Here is a 20,167-nt window from a genome sequence, read left to right as displayed (position 1 = left end):
GAAGGTGAGGACACTACTACACAGAGACCAAGATAGAACAGAGACCAAGATACCAAGATAGAACAGGAGAAGGTGAGGACACTACTACTACACAGAGACCAAGATAGAACAGGAGAAGGTGAGGACACTACTACTACACAGAGACCAAGATAGAACAGGAGAAGGTGAGGACACTACTACACAGAGACCAAGATAGAACAGGAGAAGGTGAGGACACTACTACACACAGAGACCAAGATAGAACAGGAGAAGGTGAGGACACTACTACTACACAGAGACCAAGATAGAACAGGAGAAGGTGAGGACACTACTACTACACAGAGACCAAGATAGAACAGGAGAAGGTGAGGACACTACTACTACACAGAGACCAAGATAGAACAGGAGAAGGTGAGGACACTACTACTACTACACAGAGACCAAGATAGAACAGGAGAAGGTGAGGACACTACTACACACAGAACAGGAGAAGGTGAGGACACTACTACTACTACACAGAGACCAAGATAGAACAGGAGAAGGTGAGGACACTACTACACAGAGACCAAGATAGAACAGGAGAAGGTGAGGACACTACTACTACACAGAGACCAAGATAGAACAGGAGAAGGTGAGGACACTACTATACACAGAGACCAAGATAGAACAGGAGAAGGTGAGGACACTACTACTACACAGAGACCAAGATAGAACAGGAGAAGGTGAGGACACTGAGACCAAGATAGAACAGGAGAAGGTGAGGACACTACTACTACACAGAGACCAAGATAGAACAGGAGAAGGTGAGGACACTACTATACACAGAGACCAAGATAGAACAGGAGAAGGTGAGGACACTACTACACAGAGACCAAGATAGAACAGGAGAAGGTGAGGACACTACTAGAGACCAAGATAGAACAGGAGAAGGTGAGGACACTACTACTACACAGAGACCAAGATAGAACAGGAGAAGGTGAGGACACTACTACTACACAGAGACCAAGATAGAACAGGAGAAGGTGAGGACACTACTACTACACAGAGACCAAGATAGAACAGGAGAAGGTGAGGACACTACTACTACACAGAGACCAAGATAGAACAGGAGAAGGTGAGGACACTACTACACAGAGACCAAGATAGAACAGGAGAAGGTGAGGACACTACTACACACAGAGACCAAGATAGAACAGGAGAAGGTGAGGACACTACTACTACACAGAGACCAAGATAGAACAGGAGAAGGTGAGGACACTACTACTACACAGAGACCAAGATAGAACAGGAGAAGGTGAGGACACTACTACACACAGAGACCAAGATAGAACAGGAGAAGGTGAGGACACTACTACACACAGAGACCAAGATAGAACAGGAGAAGGTGAGGACACTACTACTACACAGAGACCAAGATAGAACAGGAGAAGGTGAGGACACTACTACTACACAGAGACCAAGATAGAACAGGAGAAGGTGAGGACACTACTACACAGAGACCAAGATAGAACAGGAGAAGGTGAGGACACTACTACTACACAGAGACCAAGATAGAACAGGAGAAGGTGAGGACACTACTACACACAGAACAGGAGAAGGTGAGGACACTACTACACAGAGACCAAGATAGAACAGGAGAAGGTGAGGACACTACTACTACACAGAGACCAAGATAGAACAGGAGAAGGTGAGGACACTACTACTACACACAGAGACCAAGATAGAACAGGAGAAGGTGAGGACACTACTACTACTACACAGAGACCAAGATAGAACAGGAGAAGGTGAGGACACTACTACTACACAGAGACCAAGATAGAACAGGAGAAGGTGAGGACACTACTACTACACAGAGACCAAGATAGAACAGGAGAAGGTGAGGACACTACTACTACACAGAGACCAAGATAGAACAGGAGAAGGTGAGGACACTACTATACACAGAGACCAAGATAGAACAGGAGAAGGTGAGGACACTACTACTACACAGAGACCAAGATAGAACAGGAGAAGGTGAGGACACTACTACTACACAGAGACCAAGATAGAACAGGAGAAGGTGAGGACTACTACTACTACACAGAGACCAAGATAGAACAGGAGAAGGTGAGGACACTACTACTACACAGAGACCAAGATAGAACAGGAGAAGAAGGTGAGGACACTACTACTACACAGAGACCAAGATAGAACAGGAGAAGGTGACACTACTATACACAGAGACCAAGATAGAACAGGAGAAGGTGAGGACACTACTACTACACAGAGACCAAGATAGAACAGGAGAAGAGACCAAGATAGAACAGGACACTACTACTACTACACAGAGACCAAGATAGAACAGGAGAAGGTGAGGACACTACTACTACACAGAGACCAAGATAGAACAGGAGAAGGTGAGGACACTACTACACACAGAGACCAAGATAGAACAGGAGAAGGTGAGGACACTACTACTACACAGAGACCAAGATAGAACAGGAGAAGGTGAGGACACTACTACTACTACTACACAGAGACCAAGATAGAACAGGAGAAGGTGAGGACACTACTACACAGAGACCAAGATAGAACAGGAGAAGGTGAGGACACTACTACACAGAGACCAAGATAGAACAGGAGAAGGTGAGGACACTACTACTACACAGAGACCAAGATAGAACAGGAGAAGGTGAGGACACTACTACTACACAGAGACCAAGATAGAACAGGAGAAGGTGAGGACACTACTACACACAGAGACCAAGATAGAACAGGAGAAGGTGAGGACACTACTACACACAGAACAGGAGAAGGTGAGGACACTACTACACACAGAGACCAAGATAGAACAGAGAAGGTGAGGAACAGAGACCAAGATAGAACAGGAGAAGGTGAGGACACTACTACTACACAGAGACCAAGATGAACAGGACACTACTACTACACAGAGACCAAGATAGAACAGGAGAAGGTGAGGACACTACTACTACACAGAGACCAAGAGAACAGGAGAAGGTGAGGACACTACTACTACACAGAGACCAAGATAGAACAGGAGAAGGTGAGGACACTACTACACAGAGACCAAGATAGAACAGGAGAAGGTGAGGACACTACTACACAGAGACCAAGATAGAACAGGAGAAGGTGAGGACACTACTACACAGAGACCAAGATAGAACAGGAGAAGGTGAGGACACTACTACACACAGAGACCAAGATAGAGACAGATAGAGAAGGAGAAGGTGAGGACACTACTACTACACAGAGGACACCAAGATAGAACAGGAGAAGGTGAGGACACTACTACTACACAGAGACCAAGATAGAACAGGAGAAGGTGAGGACACTACTACTACACAGAGACCAAGATAGAACAGGAGAAGGTGAGGACACTACTACACAGAGACCAAGATAGAACAGGAGAAGGTGAGGACACTACTAGAACAGGAGAAGGTGAGGACACTACTACTACACAGAGACCAAGATAGAACAGGAGAAGGTGAGGACACTACTACTACACAGAGACAAGATAGAACAGGAGAAGGTGAGGACACTACTACTACACAGAGACCAAGATAGAACAGGAGAAGGTGAGGACACTACTACTACACAGAGACCAAGATAGAACAGGAGAAGGTGAGGACACTACTATACACAGAGACCAAGATAGAACAGAGAGATAGAACAGTGAGGACACTACTACTACACAGAGACCAAGATAGAACAGGAGAAGGTGAGGACACTACTACTACACAGAGACCAAGATAGAACAGAGACCAAGATAGAACAGGAGAAGGTGAGGACACTACTACTACACAGAGACCAAGATAGAACAGGAGAAGGTGAGGACACTACTACTACACAGAGACCAAGATAGAACAGGAGAAGGTGAGGACACTACTACTACACAGAGACCAAGATAGAACAGGAGAAGGTGAGGACACTACTACTACACAGAGACCAAGATAGAACAGGAGAAGGTGAGGACACTACTAGAGACCAAGATAGAACAGGAGAAGGTGAGGACACTACTACTACACAGAGACCAAGATAGAACAGGAGAAGGTGAGGACACTACTACTACACAGAGACCAAGATAGAACAGGAGAAGGTGAGGACACTACTACTACACAGAGACCAAGATAGAACAGGAGAAGGTGAGGACACTACTACTACACAGAGACCAGAAGAAGGTGAGGACAGAGACCAAGATAGAACAGAAGGTGAGGACACTACTACTACACAGAGACCAAGATAGAACAGGAGAAGGTGAGGACACTACTACTACACAGAGACCAAGATAGAACAGGAGAAGGTGAGGACACTACTACTCACAGAACAGGAGAAGGTGAGGACACTACTACTACACAGAGACCAAGATAGAACAGGAGAAGGTGAGGACACTACTACTACACAGGACCAAGATAGAACAGGAGAAGGTGAGGACACTACTACACAGAGACCAAGATAGAACAGGAGAAGGTGAGGACACTACTACTACACAGAGACCAAGATAGAACAGGAGAAGGTGAGGACACTACTACTACACAGAGACCAAGATAGAACAGGAGAAGGTGAGGACACTACTACACAGAGACCAAGATAGAACAGGAGAAGGTACACTAGAGACCAAGATAGAACAGGAGAAGGTGAGGACACTACTACTACACAGAGACCAAGATAGAACAGGAGAAGGTGAGGACACTACTACTACACCAAGATAGAACAGGAGAAGGTGAGGACACTACTACTACACAGATAGAACAGGAGAAGGTGAGGACACTACTATACACAGAGACCAAGATAGAACAGGAGAAGGTGAGGACACTACTACTACACAGAGACCAAGATAGAACAGGAGAAGGTGAGGACACTACTACTACACAGAGACCAAGATAGAACAGGAGAAGGTGAGGACACTACTACTACACAGAGACCAAGATAGAACAGGAGAAGGTGAAGAGACCAAGATAGAACAGGAGAAGACACTACTACACAGAGACCAAGATAGAACAGGAGAAGGTGAGGACACTACTACACAGAGACCAAGATAGAACAGGAGAAGGTGAGGACACTACTACTACACAGAGACCAAGATAGAACAGGAGAAGGTGAGGACACTACTACTAGAACAGGAGAAGGTGAGGACAGAGACCAAGATAGAACAGGAGAAGGTGAGGACACTACTACACAGAGACCAAGATACACAGAGACCAAGATAGAACAGGAGAAGGTGAGGACACTACTACTACACAGAGACCAAGATAGAACAGGAGAAGGTGAGGACACTACTACACACAGAGACCAAGATAGAACAGGAGAAGGTGAGGACACTACTATACACAGAGACCAAGATAGAACAGGAGAAGGTAGGACACACTACTACACAGAGACCAAGATAGAACAGGAGAAGGTGAGGACACTACTACTACACAGAGACCAAGATAGAACAGGAGAAGGTGAGGACACTACTACTACACAGAGACCAAGATAGAACAGGAGAAGGTGAGGACACTACTACTACACAGAGACCAAGATAGAACAGGAGAAGGTGAGGACACTAGATAGAACAGGAGAAGGTGAGGACACTACTACTACACAGAGACCAAGATAGAACAGGAGAAGGTGAGGACACTACTACTACACAGAGACCAAGATAGAACAGGAGAAGGTGAGGACACTACTACTACACAGAGACCAAGATAGAACAGGAGAAGGTGAGGACACTACTACTACACAGAGACCAAGATAGAACAGGAGAAGGTGAGGACACTACTATACACAGGACCAAGATAGAACAGGAGAAGGTGAGGACACTACTACACAGAGACCAAGATAGAACAGGAGAAGGTGAGGACACTACTATACACAGAGACCAAGATAGAACAGGAGAAGGTGAACACTACTACTACACAGAGACCAAGATAGAACAGGAGAAGGTGAGGACACTACTACTACACAGAGACCAAGATAGAACAGGAGAAGGTGAGGACACTACTACTACACAGAGACCAAGATAGAACAGATAGAACAGAGAAGGTGAGGACACTACTACTACACAGAGACCAAGATAGAACAGGAGAAGGTGAGGACACTACTACTACACAGAGACCAAGATAGAACAGGAGAAGGTGAGGACACTACTACTACACAGAGACCAAGATAGAACAGGAGAAGGTGAGGACACTACTACACAGAGACCAAGATAGAACAGGAGAAGGTGAGGACACTACTACTACACAGAGACCAAGATAGAACAGGAGAAGGTGAGGACACTACTACTACACAGAGACCAAGATAGAACAGGAGAAGGTGAGGACACTACTACTACACAGAGACCAAGATAGAACAGGAGAAGGTGAGGACACTACTACTACACAGAGACCAAGATAGAACAGGAGAAGGTGAGGACACTACTACTACACAGAGACCAAGATAGAACAGGAGAAGGTGAGGACACTACTACTACACAGAGACCAAGATAGAACAGGAGAAGGTGAGGACACTACTAGAACAGGAGAAGGTGAGGACACTACTACTACACAGAGACCAAGATAGAACAGGAGAAGGTGAGGACACTACTACAGAACAGGAGAAGGTGAGGACAGAGACCAAGATAGAACAGGAGAAGGTGAGGACACTACTATACACAGAGACCAAGATAGAACAGGAGAAGGTGAGGACACTACTACTACACAGAGACCAAGATAGAACAGGAGAAGGTGAGGACACTACTACTACACAGAGACCAAGATAGAACAGGAGAAGGTGAGGACACTACTACTACACAGAGACCAAGATAGAACAGGAGAAGGTGAGGACACTACTATACACAGAGACCAAGATAGAACAGGAGAAGGTGAGGACACTACTACTAGAACAGGAGAAGGTGAGGACACTACTACACAGAGACAGAGACCAAGATAGAACAGGAGAAGGTGAGGACACTACTACACAGAGACCAAGATAGAACAGGAGAAGGTGAGGACACTACTACACAGAGACCAAGATAGAACAGGAGAAGGTGAGGACACTACTATACACAGAGACCAAGATAGAACAGGAGAAGGTGAGGACACTACTACTACACAGAGACCAAGATAGAACAGGAGAAGGTGAGGACACTACTACTACACAGAGACCAAGATAGAACAGGAGAAGGTGAGGACCACTACTACTACACAGAGACCAAGATAGAACAGGAGAAGGTGAGGACACTACTACTACACAGTAGACACTACTACTACACAGAGACCAAGATAGAACAGGAGAAGGTGGGACACTACTATACACAGAGACCAAGATAGAACAGGAGAAGGTGAGGACACTACTACTACACAGAGACCAAGATAGAACAGGAGAAGGTGAGGACACTACTACTACACACAGAGACCAAGATAGAACAGGAGAAGGTGAGGACACTACTACTACACAGAGACCAAGATAGAACAGGAGAAGGTGAGGACACTACTACTACTACACAGAGACCAAGATAGAACAGGAGAAGGTGAGGACACTACTACACACAGAACAGGAGAAGGTGAGGACACTACTACTACACACAGAGACCAAGATAGAACAGGAGAAGGTGAGGACACTACTACTACTACACAGAGACCAAGATAGAACAGGAGAAGGTGAGGACACTACTACTACACAGAGACCAAGATAGAACAGGAGAAGGTGAGGACACTACTACTACACAGAGACCAAGATAGAACAGGAGAAGGTGAGGACACAGAGACCAAGATAGAACAGGAGAAGGTGAGGACACTACTACACAGAGACCAAGATAGAACAGGAGAAGGTGAGGACACTACTACTACAGAGACCAAGATAGAACAGGAGAAGGTGAGGACACTACTACTACACAGAGACCAAGATAGAACAGGAGAAGGTGAGGACACTACTACTACACAGAGACCAAGATAGAACAGGAGAAGGTGAGGACACTACTACTACACAGAGACCAAGATAGAACAGGAGAAGGTGAGGACACTACTACTACACAGAGACCAAGATAGAACAGGAGAAGGTGAGGACACTACTATACACAGAGACCAAGATAGAACAGGAGAAGGTGAGGACACTACTACACAGAGACCAAGATAGAACAGGAGAAGGTGAGGACACTACTACTACAGAGACCAAGATAGAACAGGAGAAGGTGAGGACACTACTACTACACAGAGACCAAGATAGAACAGGAGAAGGTGAGGACACTACTACTACACAGAGACCAAGATAGAACAGGAGAAGGTGAGGACACTACTACTACACAGAGACCAAGATAGAACAGGAGAAGGTGAGGACACTACTACTACACAGAGACCAAGATAGAACAGGAGAAGGTGAGGACACTACTACACAGAGACCAAGATAGAACAGGAGAAGGTGAGGACACTACTATACACAGAGACCAAGATAGAACAGGAGAAGGTGAGGACACTACTATACACAGAGACCAAGATAGAACAGGAGAAGGTGAGGACACTACTACTACACAGAGACCAAGATAGAACAGGAGAAGGTGAGGACACTACTACTACACAGAGACCAAGATGGAACAGGAGAAGATAGAACAGGAGAAGGTGAGGACACTACTACTACACAGAGACCAAGATAGAACAGGAGAAGGTGAGGACACTACTACACAGAGACCAAGATAGAACAGGAGAAGGTGAGGACACTACTACTACACAGAGACCAAGATAGAACAGGAGAAGGTGAGGACACTACTACTACACAGAGACCAAGATAGAACAGGAGAAGGTGAGGACACTACTACTACACAGAGACCAAGATAGAACAGGAGAAGGTGAGGACACTACTACTACACAGAGACCAAGATAGAACAGGAGAAGGTGAGGACACTACTACTACACAGAGACCAAGATAGAACAGGAGAAGGTGAGGACACTACTACTACACAGAGACCAAGATAGAACAGGAGAAGGTGAGGACACTACTACTACACAGAGACCAAGATAGAACAGGAGAAGGTGACTACTACACACAGAGACCAAGATAGAACAGGAGAAGGTGAGGACACTACTACTACACAGAGACCAAGATAGAACAGGAGAAGGTGAGGACCAAGATAGAACAGGAGAAGGTACACTACTACACAGAGACCAAGATAGAACAGGAGAAGGTGAGGACACTACTACACAGAGACCAAGATAGAACACAGAGACCAAGATAGAACAGGAGAAGGTGAGGACACTACTACTACACAGAGACCAAGATAGAACAGGAGAAGGTGAGGACACTACTACACAGAGACCAAGATAGAACAGGAGAAGGTGAGGACACAGAGACCAAGATAGAACAGGAGAAGGTGAGGACACTACTACTACACAGAGACCAAGATAGAACAGGAGAAGGTGAGGACACTACTATACACAGAGACCAAGATAGAACAGGAGAAGGTGAGGACACTACTACTACACAGAGACCAAGATAGAACAGGAGAAGGTGAGGACACTACTACTACACAGAGACCAAGATAGAACAGGAGAAGGTGAGGACACTACTACTACACAGAGACCAAGATAGAACAGGAGAAGGTGAGGACACTACTACTACACAGAGACCAAGATAGAACAGGAGAAGGTGAGGACACTACTACTACACAGAGACCAAGATAGAACAGGAGAAGGTGGACACTACTACTACACAGAGACCAAGATAGAACAGGAGAAGGTGAGGACACTACTACACAGAGACCAAGATAGAACAGGAGAAGGTGAGACCAAGATAGAACAGGAGAAGGTGAGGACACTACTACACAGAGACCAAGATAGAACAGGAGAAGGTGAGGACACTACTACTACACAGAACCAAGATAGAACAGGAGAAGGTGAGGACACTACTACTACACAGAGACCAAGATAGAACAGGAGAAGGTGAGGACACTACTAGAACAGGAGAAGGTACACAGAGACCAAGATAGAACAGGAGAAGGTGAGGACACTACTACTACACAGAGACCAAGATAGAACAGGAGAAGGTGAGGACACTACTACTACACAGAGACCAAGATAGAACAGGAGAAGGTGAGGACACTACTACTACACAGAGACCAAGATAGAACAGGAGAGAGGACACTACTACTACACAGAGACCAAGATGAACAGGACACTACTACTACACAGAGACCAAGATAGAACAGGAGAAGGTGAGGACACTACTACTACACAGAGACCAAGATAGAACAGGAGAAGGTGAGGACACTACTACTACACAGAGACCAAGATAGAACAGGAGAAGGTGAGGACACTACTACTACACAGAGACCAAGATAGAACAGGAGAAGGTGAGGACACTACTACTACACAGAGACCAAGATAGAACAGGAGAAGGTGAGGACACTACTATACACAGAGACCAAGATAGAACAGGAGAAGGTGAGGACACTACTACTACACAGAGACCAAGATAGAACAGGAGAAGGTGAGGACACTACTACTACACAGAGACCAAGATAGAACAGGAGAAGGTGAGGACACTACTACTACACAGAGACCAAGATAGAACAGGAGAAGGTGAGGACACTACTACACAGAGACCAAGATAGAACAGGAGAAGGTGAGGACACTACTACTACACAGAGACCAAGATAGAACAGGAGAAGGTGAGGACACTACTACTACACAGAGACCAAGATAGAACAGGAGAAGGTGAGGACACTACTATACACAGAGACCAAGATAGAACAGGAGAAGGTGAGGACACTACTACTACACAGAGACCAAGATAGAACAGGAGAAGGTGAGGACACTACTACTACACAGAGACCAAGATAGAACAGGAGAAGGTGAGGACACTACTACTACACAGAGACCAAGATAGAACAGGAGAAGGTGAGGACACTACTACTACACAGAGACCAAGATAGAACAGGAGAAGGTGAGGACACTACTACTACACAGAGACCAAGATAGAACAGGAGAAGGTGAGGACACTACTACTACAAGATAGAACAGGAGAAGGTGAGGACAGAGACCAAGATAGAACAGGAGAAGGTGAGGACACTACACACAGAGACCAAGATAGAACAGGAGAAGGTGAGGACACTACTACTACACAGAGACCAAGATAGAACAGGAGAAGGTGAGGACACTACTACACAGAGACCAAGATACACAGAGACCAAGATAGAACAGGAGAAGGTGAGGACACTACTACTACACAGAGACCAAGATAGAACAGGAGAAGGTGAGGACACTACTACTACACAGAGACCAAGATAGAACAGGAGAAGGTGACACTACTACTACACAGGACACTACTACTACACAGAGACCAAGATAGAACAGGAGAAGGTGAGGACACTACTATACACAGAGACCAAGATAGAACAGGAGAAGGTGAGGACACTACTACTACACAGAGACCAAGATAGAACAGGAGAAGGTGAGGACACTACTACACAGAGACCAAGATAGAACACACTACTACTACACAGAGACCAAGATAGAACAGGAGAAGGTGAGGACACTACTACACAGAGACCAAGATAGAACAGGAGAAGGTGAGGACACTACTACACAGAGACCAAGATAGAACAGGAGAAGGTGAGGACACTACTACACAGAGACCAAGATAGAACAGGAGAAGGTGAGGACACTAATACACACAGAGACCAAGATAGAACAGGAGAAGGTGAGGACACTACTACACAGAGACCAAGATAGAACAGGAGAAGGTGAGGACACTACTACACAGAGACCAAGATAGAACAGGAGAAGGTGAGGACACTACTACACAGAGACCAAGATAGAACAGGAGAAGGTGAGGACACTACTATACAGAGACCAAGATAGAACAGGAGAAGGTGAGGACACTACTACACACAGAGACCAAGATAGAACAGGAGAAGGTGAGGACACTACTACACAGAGACCAAGATAGAACAGGAGAAGGTGAGGACACTACTACTACACAGAGACCAAGATAGAACAGGAGAAGGTGAGGACACTACTACACAGAGACCAAGATAGAACAGGAGAAGGTGAGGACACTACTACACAGAGACCAAGATAGAACAGAGAAGGTGAGGACACTACTACTACACAGAAGATAGAACAGGAGATAGAACAGATAGAGAAGGTGAGGACACTACTACTACAGAGACCAAGATAGAACAGGAGAAGGTGAGGACACAAGATAGAACAGGAGAAGGTGAGGACACTACTACTACACAGAGACCAAGATAGAACAGGAGAAGGTGAGGACTACTACACAGAGACCAAGATAGAACAGGAGAAGGAGGACACTACTACTACACAGAACCAAGGTGAGGACACTACTACTACACAGAGACCAAGATAGAACAGGAGAAGGTGAGGACACTACTACTACACAGAGACACTAGAGACCAAGATAGAACAGGAGAAGGTGAGGACACTACTACTACACAGAGACCAAGATAGAACAGGAGAAGGTGAGGACACTACTACTACACAGAGACCAAGATAGAACAGGAGAAGGTGAGGACACTACTACACAGAGACCAAGATAGAACAGGAGAAGGTGAGGACACTACTACTACAGAGACCAAGATAGAACAGGAGAAGGTGAGGACACTACTACACAGAGACCAAGATAGAACAGGAGAAGGTGAGGACACTACTACACAGAGACCAAGATAGAACAGGAGAAGGTGAGGACACTACTACAGAGACAGAGACCAAGAGACCAAGATAGAACAGGAGAAGGTGAGGACACTACTACACAGAGACCAAGATAGAACAGGAGAAGGTGAGGACACTACTACACAGAGACCAAGATAGAACAGGAGAAGGTGAGGACACTACTACTAGAACAGGAGAAGGTGAGGACACTACTACACAGAGACCAAGATAGAACAGGAGAAGGTGAGGACAGAGACCAAGATAGAACAGGAGAAGGTGAGGACACTACTACTACAGAGACCAAGATAGAACAGGAGAAGGTGAGGACACTACTACAGAGACCAAGATAGAACAGGAGAAGGTGAGGACACTACTACACAGAGACCAAGATAGAACAGGAGAAGGTGAGGACACTACTACACAGAGACCAAGATAGAACAGGAGAAGGTGAGGACACTACTACACACAGAACAGGAGAAGGTGAGGACACTACTACACAGAGACCAAGATAGAACAGGAGAAGGTGAGGACACTACTACACACAGAACAGGAGAAGGTGAGGACACTACTACACAGAGACCAAGATAGAACAGGAGAAGGTGAGGACACTACTACTACACAGAGACCAAGATAGAACAGGAGAAGGTGAGGACACTACTACTACACAGAGACACAGGAGAAGGTGAGGACACTACTACACAGAGACCAAGATAGAACAGGAGAAGGTGAGGACACTACTATACAGAGACCAAGATAGAACAGGAGAAGGTGAGGACACTACTACACAGAGACCAAGATAGAACAGGAGAAGGTGAGGACACTACTACACAGAGACCAAGATAGAACAGGAGAAGGTGAGGACACTACTATACACAGAGACCAAGATAGAACAGGAGAAGGTGAGGACACTACTACACAGAGACCAAGATAGAACAGGAGAAGGTGAGGACACTACTATACAGAGACCAAGATAGAACAGGAGAAGGTGAGGACACTACTATACAGAGACCAAGATAGAACAGGAGAAGGTGAGGACACTACTACACAGAGACCAAGATAGAACAGGAGAAGGTGAGGACACTACTACACAGAGACCAAGATAGAACAGAAGGTGAGAACACTACTATACACAGAGACCAAGATAGAACAGGAGAAGGTGAGGACACTACTACTACACAGAGACCAAGATAGAACAGGAGAAGGTGAGGACACTACTACTACACAGAGACCAAGATAGAACAGGAGAAGGTGAGGACACTACTACTACACAGAGACCAAGATAGAACAGGAGAAGGTGAGGACACTACTATACACAGAGACCAAGATAGAACAGGAGAAGATAGAACAGAGAGATAGAGGACACTACTACACAGAGACCAAGATAGAACAGGAGAAGGTGAGGACACTACTACACAGAGACCAAGATAGAACAGGAGAAGGTGAGGACACTACTACACACAGAGACCAAGATAGAACAGGAGAAGGTGAGGACACTACTACACAGAGACCAAGATAGAACAGGAGAAGGTGAGGACACTACTACACAGAGACCAAGATAGAACAGGAGAAGGTGAGGACACTACTACTACACAGAGACCAAGATAGAACAGGAGAAGGTGAGGACACTACTACACAGAGACCAAGATAGAACAGGAGAAGGTGAGGACACTACTACTACACAGAGACCAAGATAGAACAGGAGAAGGTGAGGACACTACTACACAGAGACCAAGATAGAACAGGAGAAGGTGAGGACACTACTACTACACAGAGACCAAGCTAGAACAGGAGAAGGTGAGGACACTACTACTATACAGAGACCAAGATAGAACAGGAGGAGAGGATGCTTGTTTATTTTGTGGAAGAAGCTTATTTGTAGAATAGCTTGATCATAGTTCTATTAATGTTACCAGAGCATTGCTGGGGGGAGAACCTGCCTACACATGAAGACATCGATGCTGGACCATCCATAAACATACATGTTACATACTCTACATACTGCACATCAGCTCCACATTAAATAAGTAATGTTCTCTATCCATCTGGTCTCTCTGTGCTGTCTCAGCTGGTTCTGAAGGCCTGTGACAAGGAGAAGGGTCTCCTGACAGTTGCCATCCGACCTCACGGTATCTTCGGCCCCCGGGACCCCCAGCTGGTGCCCATCCTGGTCGACACGGCACGCAGGGGCAAGATGAAGTTCATCATCGGGTCAGTCATACACAGGACTGGAATGGAACATGGACTCTTCCCTAGACATAGTGGGATCGACCAAAGTTAATGTTTTATGTTGTCTCTGTTGATGTAGTTTCTCTGCCTCTCTCTCTCTCTCTTTCTTTGCCTCCCTCGCTCTGTTGCCTCCCTCGCTCTGTTGCCTCCCTCGCTCTGTTGCCTCCCTCGCTCTGTCTCTGTAGTGATGGTTCTAACCTGGTGGATTTCACTTTTGTGGACAATGTGGTTCATGGACACATCCTGGCAGCTGAGAGTCTAAGGCCAGAGTCTCCTATCTGTGGCAAGGTAGGAACCCTCTATATGGCCTCGCTCATACGCTAGACTTGCCTGCACTGTACGACTGGATGATGATGATCAATGGGGTCAACTGTTCTGTGTTCGAAGAAAGAGATGCCTTTCGCACTCACACAATATTTGTTGGGTTCAGACTAACCTCAATTGCTAGCGCATATAGAGAGCATGGGGACTTTTAAGAGTACTATGTACTGTAGGTAGAGAACATTGAACAGAACAAGGCTATGTCAGTAACTCAATTTGGACAAAAATGTAGATACAACGTTAAAGTCCCAAGCTCTCAATACAGAGCCTGGAAAATACTGTCTACCAAAGTGGGACTTGAAAGGGGCTAAAATCGAGGTGGGAGAGAGACTGCACTTATATATGAGATGGGATTCTGAAAATAGCTATTGAAAATTAATGTTCAATGACGGCGACCTTATTATTTTGGGGTTAGGGTTATTTTTGGGAAGTCCAATTGATTCTGAGTTTGGGCATTATAAAGTTTAAATGTGAAAACTAGTCCAAAATGCATACTTTCTGATTTTTCCTGAACTCACTTCCTTGTTTAGCCTAAATCACTTGCTCTGCTTGCACTTTGAGTTCCATAATGTAGAGTGGAGGTTCTAAGGGTCATGCTAGATCCGGGATGGTCAACTTCTTTTTTTAGGAACTCAGTCTTTAATTTACTGTTGAGAGTTAGATAGTGGGATACCCAAAGTGCAATCTGGAAATGTGTTTGTGATTCAGCAGTATTTGTCTTGTCAGTCAATTAGCCCATGTCAGCAAATCATTGTTGTTGATTTAGCGGCCAGCTATCTGAACTTTTTTTCCGGACGGTGGGGCCCCCATTAACAAAATCAATCCGTCTGACTCAGATATTATTTAGTACGCAGACCTGCGGCCCCTCGTTTTTTACATTTGGCCTTTATTTAACTAGGCAAGTCAGTTAAGAATAAAATCTTATTTACAATGACGGCCTACCAAAAGACCTCCAAAAAAATACATGAAATATAGGACAAAACACACATCACGACAAAAGAGACAACAAGGGCCACCCGAGTGGTGCAGAGATCTAAGGCCCTGCATCGCAGTGCTAGCTATACCACTAGAGATCCTGGGTTCAAGTCCAGGCTCTGTCGCAGCCGGCCGTGACCGGGAGACCCATGAGGCGGTGCACAATTGGTCCAGCGTTGTCTGGGATAGGAGAGGGTTTGGCCAGCAGGGATGTCCTTGTCCCATCACGCACTAGTGACTTCTGTGGCGGTTGCCAGGTGTACGGTGTATCCCCTGACACTTTGGTGCGCTGGTCTCCAGGTGGGCAGTGTGGCTGGTGTCCAGGTGGCTGGTGTCCAGGTGGCTGGTGTCCAGGTGGCTGGTGTCCAGGTGGCTGGTGTCCAGGTGGGCAGTGTGGCTGGTGTCCAGGTGGGCAGTGTGGCTGGTGTCCAGGTGGGCAGTGTGGCTGGTGTCCAGGTGGGCAGTGTGGCTGGTGTCCAGGTGGGCAGTGTGGCTGGTGTCCAGGTGGGCAGTGTGGCTGGTGTCCAGGTTGGCAGTGTGGCTGGTGTCCAGGTGGGCAGTGTGGCTGGTGTCCAGGTGGGCAGTGTGGCTGGTGTCCAGGTGGGCAGTGTGGCTAGTGTCCAGGTGGGCAGTGTGGCTGGTGTCCAGGTGGGCAGTGTGGCTGGTGTCCAGGTGGGCATTGTATCAAGAGGCAGTGTGGCTGGTGTCCAGGTGGGCAGTGTGGCTGGTGGGCAGTGTGGCTGGTGTCCAGGTGGGCATTGTGTCAAGAGGCAGTGTGGCTGGTGTCCGGGTGGGCATTGTATCAAGAGGCAGTGTGGCTGGTGTCCAGGTGGGCAGTGTGGCTGGTGTCCAGGTGGGCAGTGTGGCTGGTGTCCAGGTGGGCAGTGTGGCTGGTGTCCAGGTGGGCATTGTGTCAAGAGGCAGTGTGGCTGGTGTCCAGGTGGGCATTGTATCAAGAGGCAGTGTGGCTGGTGTCCAGGTGGGCAGTGTGGCTGGTGTCCAGGTGGGCAGTGTGGCTGGTGTCCAGGTGGGCAGTGTGGCTGGTGTCCAGGTGGGCAGTGTGGCTGGTGTCCAGGTGGGCAGTGTGGCTGGTGTCCAGGTGGGCAGTGTGGCTGGTGTCCAGGTGGGCAGTGTGGCTGGTGTCCAGGTGGGCAGTGTGGCTGGTGTCCAGGTGGGCAGTGTGGCTGGTGTCCAGGTGGGCAGTGTGGCTGGTGTCCAGGTGGGCAGTGTGGCTGGTGTCCAGGTGGGCAGTGTGGCTGGTCTTCAGGTGGGCATTGTGTCTAGAGTCAGTGTGGCTGGTGTCCAGGTGGGCAGTGTGGCTGGTGTTCAGGTGGGCATTGTGTCAAGAGGCATTGTGGCTGGTGTCCAGGTGGGCATTGTGTCAAGAAGCAGTGTGGCTGGTGTCCAGGTGGGCAGTGTGGCTGGTGTTCAGGTGGGCATTGTGTCAAGAGGTAGTGTGGCTGGTGTCCAGGTGGGCATTGTATCAAGAGGCAGTGTGGCTGGTGTCCAGGTGGGCAGTGTGGCTGGTGTCCAGGTGGGCAGTGTGGCTGGTGTCCAGGTGGGCATTGTGTTTAGAGTCAGTGTGGCTGGTGTTCGGGTGGGCATTGTGTCAAGAGGCAGTGTGGCTGGTGTCCAGGTGGGCAGTGTGGCTGGTGTCCAGGTGGGCAGTGTGGCTGGTGTCCAGGTGGGCAGTGTGGCTGGTGTCCAGGTGGGCAGTGTGGCTGGTGTCCAGGTGGGCAGTGTGGCTGGTGTCCAGGTGGGCAGTGTGGCTGGTGTCCAGGTGGGCAGTGTGGCTGGTGTCCAGGTGGGCAGTGTGGCTGGTGTCCAGGTGGGCATTGTTTCTAGAGTCAGTGTGGCTTGGTTGGGTTGTGTTTTGGAGGACCCACTGGTCTCGACCTTCGCCTCTACTGAGTCCGTACGGGAGCTGCAGCGATGAGACAAGACTGTTACTAACATTTGGATACCACGAAATTGGGGAGAAAACGGGTTAAAAAAATAAAAACGTGGTAAAAAAAATATATATAAATGTTTATTTTTATATAAAAAGAGAGAACACTACATAAAGAGAGACCTAAAGACAACAACATAGCAAGGCAGCAACACATGACAACACAACATGGTAGCAGCACAAACCATGGTACAAACATTATTGGACACAGACAACAGGACAAAGGTCAAGAAGGTAGAGACAACAATACATCACACAAAGCAGCCACAACTGTCAGTAAGAGTGTCAATGATTGAGTCTTTGAATGAAGAGATGGAGATAAAACTGTCCAGTTTGTTGCAGCTCGTTCCAGTCTCTAGCTGTAGTGAACTGAAAATAGGAGCGACCCGGGGATGTGTGTGCTTTAGGGACCTTTAACAGAATGTGACTGGCAGAACGGGTGTTGTATGTGGAGCATGAGGGCTGCAGTAGATATCTCAGATAGGGGAGAGTGAGGCCTAATAGGGTTTTATAAATAAGCATCAACCAGTGTGTCTTACGACGGGTATATAGAGATGACCAGTTTACAGAGAAGTATAGAGTGATGCAAAGATGTGTCCTATAAGGAGCATTGGTGGCAAATCTGATGGCTGAATGGTGGCCCCGCCTTCTTCAAAGTTGCCCATCCCTGTACTAGATGGTGATGGACTGAGAGATCAGCCAATGAAAATCCAGCAGCAGGTTTTCCCGCTCCTGCCAAAGGCTCTGTGAAACCAGGCGGTTCCATAAAGAAAGAAGGCAGGTGGATGAGACCAGGTTCTAACCAATGTGTGGCTACAGAGAACGAACAGAAATGTCTTAACCTGACTCTGGTCTTTCTCATCTGTCCCCCTTCAGGCGTACCACATCACTAATGACGAGCCTGTCCGGTTCTGGGACTTCATGTCAGATATTCTAGTGGGTCTGGGCTACGCTGCTCCGCGCTACCACCTTCCCTACACACTCGTCTACGGGCTGGCTCTGCTGCTGTGGCTGCTGTCTCTGTTACTACGCCCCCTAGTGGCCTTCAAGCCCACCTTCACCCCCATGAGGGTGGCCCTGGCGGGTACACATCACTTCTACAGCTGCTCCAGAGCCAAGCAGGACATGGGGTACAAGCCTGTGGTCGGTCTAAAGGATGGGATCAGGCGTACGGTGGAGAGCTATCCTCATCTACGACATGGAGCCTGATGACTGTACCTGCAGCATGGTAGCCTGGAAACCAAACTGATATGCTCTGTGAAACAATGGTGAAATGGATCGTATCCGTTTGGATTCCAGGCCAGTGGTATGGATCCTCACGGCTGAGTCCTAACTTGAGATCTATGCACACAACTTAAGTCATTTTAGTAAAATCATACACTGATGTTGATGGGAGGAAAACATTAAGCTAGGAGTTGTGTGTACAGTTCCTCAAGTTAAGATTCAACCTTGAGGACGGTTTCATACTCTCACCAGTGTCTTAAGTCCTGATCTGTGAACTCACCTTTCCTACAACAGTCACTCTTCCATTTAGTGTCTGGTTACAGTACCTCTCGTCACCAATAGACAGCAGCACACATTTCTTCTCTGTGGAATGTGGATACACAACCTAACATGGAGATGTTTCCAACACTTGCTCTTGCCATTATTCATGAGCACTCATTTTGATGTACGAGTGATACTGTTACTGTGACTGGTTTCCCTCTACAGCTATCTTATTTCTATTCTCTTATACAAATCACAAGGAATCATGCAGTTTGTTCATTTCAAATAAAAATCCATTATCTTAACATTGCATTGTTTATTAACATTTGGGGCGGCAGCGTAACCTAGTGGTTAGAGCGTTGGACTAGTAACCGGAAGGTTGCAAGTTCAAACGCCCGAGCTGACATTCTGTCGTTCTGCCCCTGAACAGGCAGTTAACCCACTGTTCCTAGGCCGTCATTGAAAATAAGAATTTGTTCTTAACTGACTTGCCTAGCTAAATAAAGGTTAAATTAAAAAAATATTGTCAACATGTTTGTTTACCCTCATTAGACAATATAGTTACAGACAAATGTTTGCATGTTTTGAACCCTTTAATCCAACATTACTC

At 46.9% G+C, this 20,167-nt stretch overlaps 1 protein-coding gene and 2 long non-coding RNA genes across 5 annotated transcripts in view; all 3 read left to right on the top strand.

Annotated features, from left to right (window-relative positions):
* Nucleotides 1–19,862, top strand: part of nsdhl (NAD(P) dependent steroid dehydrogenase-like) — a 25,295-nt gene extending 5,433 nt beyond the window's left edge. Inside the window, exons 6-8 of the mRNA XM_052487675.1 lie at nt 14,668–14,810; nt 15,014–15,116; nt 18,949–19,862. Coding sequence (XP_052343635.1) covers nt 14,668–14,810; nt 15,014–15,116; nt 18,949–19,281 — 579 coding nt within the window. The 3' untranslated portion in view covers nt 19,282–19,862. The remainder of the gene's footprint in view (nt 1–14,667; nt 14,811–15,013; nt 15,117–18,948) is intronic.
* Nucleotides 79–13,528, top strand: LOC127913910 (uncharacterized). 3 transcript variants are annotated; one of them, XR_008087210.1, is made up of 4 exons: nt 79–521; nt 1,715–1,901; nt 11,761–11,803; nt 13,328–13,528. It is a non-coding gene; the product is annotated as an uncharacterized LOC127913910 (long non-coding RNA). The 3 variants fall into 3 exon arrangements; XR_008087211.1 differs by lacking the exons at nt 79–521; nt 1,715–1,901 and adding an exon at nt 7,794–7,999; XR_008087209.1 differs by lacking the exons at nt 79–521; nt 1,715–1,901 and adding an exon at nt 10,383–10,646.
* On the top strand, nt 1,948–7,628 carry LOC127913911 (uncharacterized). Its single transcript, XR_008087212.1, has 3 exons — nt 1,948–2,085; nt 6,096–6,184; nt 7,423–7,628. It is a non-coding gene; the product is annotated as an uncharacterized LOC127913911 (long non-coding RNA).
* Nucleotides 19,863–20,167: the final 305 nt, after the last annotated feature.

Source organism: Oncorhynchus keta, chromosome 30, assembly GCF_023373465.1.
Source record: "Oncorhynchus keta strain PuntledgeMale-10-30-2019 chromosome 30, Oket_V2, whole genome shotgun sequence".
Classification (NCBI taxonomy): domain Eukaryota; kingdom Metazoa; phylum Chordata; class Actinopteri; order Salmoniformes; family Salmonidae; genus Oncorhynchus; species Oncorhynchus keta.
This window is presented reverse-complemented; position numbering and strand designations above follow the sequence as displayed.